The 7,575-nt window shown below is 43.0% G+C and overlaps 1 protein-coding gene across 1 annotated transcript in view; it reads left to right on the forward strand.

The window, feature by feature from the left end:
* XPC (XPC complex subunit, DNA damage recognition and repair factor) overlaps window positions 1-7,575 on the forward strand; it is a gene marked incomplete at its 3' end in the record, with an annotated part of 52,901 nt that overhangs the window by 29,840 nt on the left and 15,486 nt on the right. Inside the window, exons 7-10 of the mRNA XM_019645955.1 lie at window positions 135-167; window positions 1,305-1,394; window positions 2,229-3,107; window positions 4,567-4,727. Of these exons, the coding sequence (XP_019501500.1) occupies window positions 135-167; window positions 1,305-1,394; window positions 2,229-3,107; window positions 4,567-4,727 (1,163 nt within the window). The remainder of the gene's footprint in view (window positions 1-134; window positions 168-1,304; window positions 1,395-2,228; window positions 3,108-4,566; window positions 4,728-7,575) is intronic.

Below are 7,575 nucleotides of genomic sequence, written 5' to 3' on the forward strand. Positions count from 1 at the left end.
TCGCTTCACTGGCCCATGTTGGTATTATTGCGCTCTTCCCGGGTGAGGCAGATCGGTCGCGCGCCGGCATTGGACGGCCGCTCACGGTGGCTCATGGCAGCTCACGAAAGCTCACGCCAGCTGCCAGCCAGCCCCACTGCAGCCTACGCCGTCGCCGGCGACTCACGGCAAGTCGGCTCCAGGTCTAGCTGTTGTTCACCATCTTAGCTGTAAAGGGCGCAGTGTCACTGGCCCTCAGGTGGGCTCCAAACCAGGGTCTTGCTTATCAGAGCTGGCATCCCAAGCCAACTCTTAAGCAACGTGCCACTCGGCCGGCCCTCAAGTTTTTCCATTAATGCCCTTTTTCTGTTCTAGGATCCCTCCTTGTTCTCTCCAACCTGTGACAGTTTCTCAGTCTTCCCTTGTCTTTCATTACCCTGATGTTTTTGAAGAGTACTGCTCAGGAATTTTGTAGCTTGTCCCTCAGTTTGGGTTTCTTTGATGTTTTCTTATCTCCCCTGTTTTTAACTTGAGAAGAAACAAGGCAGAGGCAACTATTTTTTAAATGTAACATGGCTTTTCACAGAAAACCTGCCTTCCTGTTCCTGATTTTCACCCCTGGTTTTCTCAGTCGGGTATTACAGGAATTCATCAGAAACATTGGGACCCTGAGATCTGTATAAGATCTCATTGAGGTGTTTTCTCACTGTTGCTGTGTTGGAGGTTAATTCCCCTGAGGAGGCTCCCATCCTTACAAGTTTACAGAATGTTTAGAACTGTTGCCTCCAGTTAAAAGATTCATTGTGGGCAAAATGGTATATAGAGAATAGACTTTGGGCATCTGATGATAATGATGTTTTCTATATTTTCTTCTCCAAGTGATATTATTTTATTTTAATCATAGACATAACATGTTGAATACAGAAAAATCAGAAGATAGCTAAGCTGAAAAAGGAAACACATGTAAAACACTCATAACCCAATATATGGACCCTTTTCCAAATGCACATATATGTTTATATTTATATACGATTGTTTTCTTACAAAAATTAACATTACACATTAAAACACTAACTTCTCTTTTCCTTTAATATACGGTGATCATGTTCCCATTTTTCTACAAAGATAAATCTCTGCAGTATTATTTTTAATAGTGTCAAGGGTTCCTCCAGCCTCCTATTTTTAGACAGCTTGGTTGGTTTTTTTTTGTTTTTTGTTTTTTTTACTTTTCCCTGTTATAAACAAGCACTACAACAAACAACATTGAATTAATTAAATCTCTAAATCTTTTCATAGGACAAATGTGTTATTCTTTTTCGTTATAGATATTTTTACTGATTCTCCGGGTCCTGCAGCTCCCAACCCGACTGGTATTGTCTCTACAGCCAATTCCTTTGAAGTTATCAGCAACCAAGGTGAGCTTCTCAGGACTTGGAGAGAAAAGGATAAGTGGTTAGGGAGGAGTTAGAAATTACCAGACTTAAAACGAAAAATTGGTTATTCAGCTATTTTTAAGGGTCAATATTCCTGGAGCATGGGTTCCTCTGAGACTGCCTTGCACATACACAAGACAGGACACACGAGTGGGCTATTTACAACCTGAGCTTTGCATATGCAAAGGGGCCTGCGAGTGTCTTGGCTCCTTGGTGCTTTCATTTCTCTTGTGTAAAATGGTAGAATGGTACCTGTCCTCCTTATCGGCAGTGTGGAGTGATGATGAGTGAAGGACCCTGAATTCTGTGATCATCTTAGAAGGAGGCTGAACACTGTACTCACTGAGGTGTTGGCATTGTCTGAAACTTGATGGTCCAGAAATTAATTTCAATAATTTCTGTACTCTTGATACTATAGCTTTATTAAGTCCATCAGTATTTGTTCGCAAACTACCTTATATGCAAGGTAGGTATTATTGTTGCTGAGGACACTGAGGCTCAGAGGTTATATAATGTATTTAAATCACATAACATTAGAAACAGAACTTTGAACCCAGATTTGCCGGTTTCCACATCCTGTGCTCTCTCCCCTGTGCCACACTTTAAAGAGAATTATACTGTGGCCTTATCAAAGGTGCTGTAGATTTTAGTGAATATTTTCTTATAACCCAAAAGGATAGCCAGCCGATCACTGTCTAACCTGGGGACATCTTGTGTACGCTGGTTCTCTAGCCAGTGACTTAGCCCTGTTAGATTACAGGATCTCTATCCTAATATTAGCAAAAAAGAAAAAACAAAATTTCTATTCTGTTTAAGGGGAAGAAACCATCTAAAGAGAGATCCACAGAGGGTCCTGGAGGCTCCTCAGAAACTTCCAGCCAAGTGTCAGAAAACCACACGAAACCAAACACCAGCAGCGAAATCAGACAAGAGGACACCTCTTCTAAGGGCACTGGCAGTCCAAGTGCCAAAGGGAGGAGGGGCAAAGCAGCTGCTGTTGGGAAGAAACGGAGAGAGCCCTCCTCCAGTGAGGAAGAAGAGGGCAAGGCAGGAGAGCAGGAGAAGGAAATCCAGAGACCTGCACGTGGCCGGGAGCGGCGGGTGGCCTCCAGGGTGTCTTACAAAGAGGAGAGTGCGAGTGACAAGGCCAGCAACGGCTCTGACTTTGAGCTCTCTGGTGGGGAAGCCCATCATCCATCAGATGAGGATTCTGAGCCTGGACCTTCGAGACAGAGGAAGGCCCCTCAGAGGACAAAGACAGGGCCCAAAAGTGACTCCAGGACCCAACGTGGAAGCCACCCTAAGCACCCAGCGGCATCCAGAAGCTCTTCAAGCAGTAAGAGTAAGAGAAGCAAGAAAACATCCAGTGATGGTGAGCAGGCAGAAGGAGGAAAAGCAGCGGGTGTAAACCAGTGGCTAGAGGTGTTCTGTGAGCAGGAAGAAAAGTGGATGTGTGTGGACTGTGTGCACGGTGTGGTGGGTCAGCCTCTGACATGTTACAGATACGCCACCAAGCCCATGACCTACGTCGTGGGCATTGACAATAATGGCTGGGTCCGGGATGTCACCCAGAGGTATGACCCATCTTGGATGACAGTGACCCGCAAGTGCCGGGTTGATGCCAAGTGGTGGGCTGAAACCTTGAGACCCTATCAGAGCCCACTGGTGGACAGGGAGAAGAAAGAAGACTTGGAGGTAAGGCCTCTGCTGCCACGGACTTGAAGACCCAGTCAAATTTTTAAAATTATTCCCATTTTTTGAACACCTTAGGTGTGCGCAGCCCAGCCCTGTGCTGGGTATTTTTAGTGTTTATCTCATTAGTTATCACAGTACTATAAAGCTGGGATTATTATTGCCTTAATTTTACCAGTTAAAAATTTAAGATCCAAGAGATTAGCTGGCTTGGCATTTGAAACCAGGTCTACCTGGCTTTGAAGTCTATATACCTTTAGTTATTGCCCAGTTATAAATTTGGAGCTTTAAAATAACCTGTGCAAGTCATGTAAGTCATACAGAGTGAAAGAAGAAAAACTCATTAATAGAATGGTTTCCCTCTTCTCATCGTGCACACCCACAAGCACATACACATACAGCCCTCCATGGATTTAGATCTAGAACACTTATTTCCTGGGAAGGAAGGGACTCGAGATGAGAAAATATTTTCAGCCTATTGAGAAGGCACACTGGGCTAACCCAAAGTTTAAAACAGAACATGGTGTGTCACTTGGTCCCAGAAGGAGGGCCTGAGCTGCACGTGCAGGACAATTGTGGTGTTAAGTGGATCTCGGCATTTCCACACGGAAACATGCCCAGATTTGCCAGAGAATCATTCCCAGTTCCTCAGGATAAGTGAAGCTTGGGTTTAATTGGCATTCCCTGTAGCAGTACAGTTGAGCCTGCATTGAGAGTTTGCTCTGGGGGTGTTGCCATTTTACTTCAAAATGGCAGAGTTAAGTGGGAATTGTACAGATGGTATCGTCACTAACCTAATTAAAGTTTTTGTACTGGAAGCTGACCACGTGGAGGGTCCATCCTACCACAGCTACCGCACATTGCCAGTCCTCACTAAAATATTGGGGAGGAGGAGGTTCAAGAGATGCTAAAGAAAACCTTAGCAGACCTTGGTAAATAGAATGTGAATTACAGCAGTGGGATTGCCTGCTGAGAAATCAGAATCCTTAAAGAAGTGCTAAGAGAACGTGTGTTAATTATAGTGGACTAAAAAGAAGTCACAGGGTGTGAACAGCTCATTTTGGTTTCCTGTGAGAGCAGTCAAGGTAACCCACATTGCACTATAGTGATGTCGCTTTGAGATAAGGCCACCTTCCTGAAGAAAGCCCTATGTTTTTCTTCCTTGAAGCTCTCTAATAGAGCAGGCACGGATCTGCTAGGGCTGGTTAAGGTGTCTTAAGGGCTGGGAATAGGTTAGATCTTTCCGAAGTTGCCACAAGCCACAGAATTACTTGATTCTTCATAGCTTTCAATTTATCTAAAACCTACTTAACACCAGAGCTACAAATAATGTCACAGGCATGGTGCTCATGAAACCTCTGCTCCGTCTGTTATCCTAACAAGTGGTCTGAGAACCACCCATCTCATACCTCACTTCATTATCTAAACCACATGCTTAACATTGTGTCTCTGGCCTTTGCAGTTTCAGGCAAAGCACCTGGGCCAGCCTTTGCCCACTGTCATTGGCACATATAAGAACCACCCTCTGTACGCCCTGAAGAGGCATCTCCTGAAGTATGAGGCCATCTATCCTGAGACAGCGGCGATCATTGGGTATTGTCGTGGAGAAGCTGTCTACTCCAGGTGCGTGAGGCATCCCGTGGACCTCGTGGGCTTCCTGATGACTTGAGATTAGCAACCTTCTTCTGGGGCAAGGGGCTGGTAGTATTCCTCTCATTTGTCAGATGGAATGAGTTTTATAGTGTGTGTGTGCGCGCGCGCGCGCGCGCATGTGTGCACGCACGCGTGTGCACACTGTTGCATGGGGCTGGGGGGGAGAGGGAGGATGTGTAGTGGAGATTAAAGCTTGGAAATTAGAACAAGGATTAAAAGATGAGCAGAGGGGGAGAAATTGTAGAGGGAAAAAGAGTAGAACAAATAAGGTTTATATAGGGCAATATAAATACACCCCTCAAATATAAGTTCAAAATATGCAAAAGGAAGGAATAAAGGATTTGATAATCAAAGTTAAAATGAGTGGATATTTTAATGGGTACAGAGCTGTTTGGGAAGATGAAAAAGTTCTGGAGATGGATGGTGGTGATGATTGTACAACTCTGTGAGTACTTAATGTAACTGAACTGTACATTTAAAAATGAGTAAGGTGGTAAATTTTTTTTAACGTAATGAAAGAGACCTTTATTACTTTATCACTTAGGAAATTCCAAGGGTCTTAGGAGCTCTGTGCCAGGCAGGGGGTTGAAGATAAAAATAGATGTTTCTTATAAATCACAATATCACAGAGAAAAGGGAACAAAAACATGCAAATGGTTACTTGTGAGAGGGGAAGGGACTAGAGGTAGAGGACAAAGAAAGGAGGACTGTCCTCTGTCTTTTATTTCCTCAAGAAGTACGTACTTGAATTTTCTGTAGTGGCAAGTCTTCATATATCCTTTATAACTCAGGAATAGCCAGATGGAAAAGATGCACAGGGCAAGGTATGGGGGAGGGGGATAGGGCACCCATGCCCTCTCCAACTGCACCGTCCTCCCTGAATCTTGACATGTTCACTAACCTCAAGATGGTAAATTTTGTATTGTGTATATTTTATCCACAGTAAAAGAAATCACCAAAGAAGGAGGGAAGGGAATAAGAGTGGAAAATGTATGTAAAATATATACAAAATTAAAGCAGATTTCTTTTTTTAAGATTTTTTTTTATTGGGGAATCGGGGAAGGGGAACAGACAAGTTGCTGTTCTTTTGTTCTTCAGTCTAGTAGTGGAGGACGTTGCTTCACTGCCTGCCCCATGTTGGTATTATCATTGTGCTCTTCCTGGGTGAGGCAGATCTGTCGCAGGCCATTGGACGGCCACTCACGGTGGCTCTTGACANAATTATAGAATGACAGTGATAAAAGCAGATATCCTTGTCTTGTTCCCAGTCTTAGGAGGGGAAGCTTTTACCCTTTCATCATTGAATATCATGCTACGTGTGGGTTTTCATAAATTCTCTGTCAAGTTGAAGAAGTTCCCTTCTATTTCTAGTTTTCTTAGTATTTTTATCATGAAAATGTTGAATTCTGTCAAATGCTTTTTCTGTGTCAATTGAGATGATCGTGTGGTTTTTCTTCCTTTCATTACATTAACAGTGTATTGCATTGATTGATTTCCTTTGAACTACCCTTGCATTCCTGAGATAAATCCCACTTGGCATGGTGTCTAACTTTTAATGTGCTGTTAAGTTTGGGTTGCTAGTATTTTGTTGAGAATTTTTGCATCTATATTCGTAACAGATATTGGTCTGTAGTTTTCTTGTGATGTGTGTCTGGCTCTCATATCAGGGTAACTCACAGAATGAGTTAGGAAGTTTTTTCTCCTCTTCTGTATTTCGGAAGAGTTGGAGAAAGATTGTTTTGAATTCTTTAAATGTTTGGTAGAATTCACCGTTGAAGACATCTGGTACTTGACTTTTTTTTGTTTGGAGGTTTTTTAACTTCTGATTCATTATTTTGTTACAGGTATTTTCTTTTTTAAGATTTTATTGGGGAATTGGGGAAGGGAAACAGCCAAGTTGTTGTCCTTTAATCTTAATTGTGGAGGGCGCGGCTAGCTCAGCTCCGAGTCCAGTCGCCATCCGACCACCTGTCGGCAGCTCATGACCGCTCAGCTCAAGGTGCTGTGTTCAATCTTAGTTGTGGGTGGGCATAGCCCACCCCATGTGGGAGTCGAGCTGGCAGTCTTGTTGTTAGGAGCATGTGTTCTCACCAGCTGAGCCATCCTGCTCAGTGGCAGCTCAGCTCGGGTGCAGCTCACTGGCCCATGTGGGAATCGAACCTGTGACACTGTTGCTTAGAGCTCACATTCTTAACCAACTGAGCCATTCGGCCCTCAGATTTTCTATTTTATCTTGAGTCAGTTTTGGTAATTTGTATGTTTTTAGGAGTTGTCCATTTTATTGGCTTATTTCATTTTTAGTATAGGAATTGTACAGTTATGTAACTTAGTTTTCTCCCCTCAGCAGCATTCACTGACAGATTACTTGTTAAAGGTGATGACCATGTATATTTGTGAGGCACTGGATTGCTTCCAGAGTACTATCGCATACATGATCTTATTTAATCTTCTTTAGAATCCTGTGAAGAAGACTAGGCAGGGATTATTATGGATGAAGAAATCTAGGTTTAGAGAACTCACTCAGCTAGTTGAATACTCTTGTGAATACTCAGTTGAATACTAGGCAAATACTCAGTTATTCAGACTTTTAGATTTGTGCTCCTATGCCATGCTGTACACTAAGAAGCTAAGAAATTAATATTGGTACAATGTAATTAATATGTTGTCTACTAAACTATAGATTTTATTTGGATTTTTCAAGTTTTTCTTTTTTTAAAGATTTTATTGGGGAATGGGGGAGGGGAACAGCATTGGGGAGTCGGGGGAGGGGAACAGACAAGTTGCTGTCCTTTTGTTCTTCAGTCTAGTTGTGGAGGAC

The sequence above is a fragment of the Hipposideros armiger genome, unplaced genomic scaffold (genome assembly GCF_001890085.2).
Source record: "Hipposideros armiger isolate ML-2016 unplaced genomic scaffold, ASM189008v1 scaffold_96, whole genome shotgun sequence".
Lineage (NCBI taxonomy): Eukaryota > Metazoa > Chordata > Mammalia > Chiroptera > Hipposideridae > Hipposideros > Hipposideros armiger.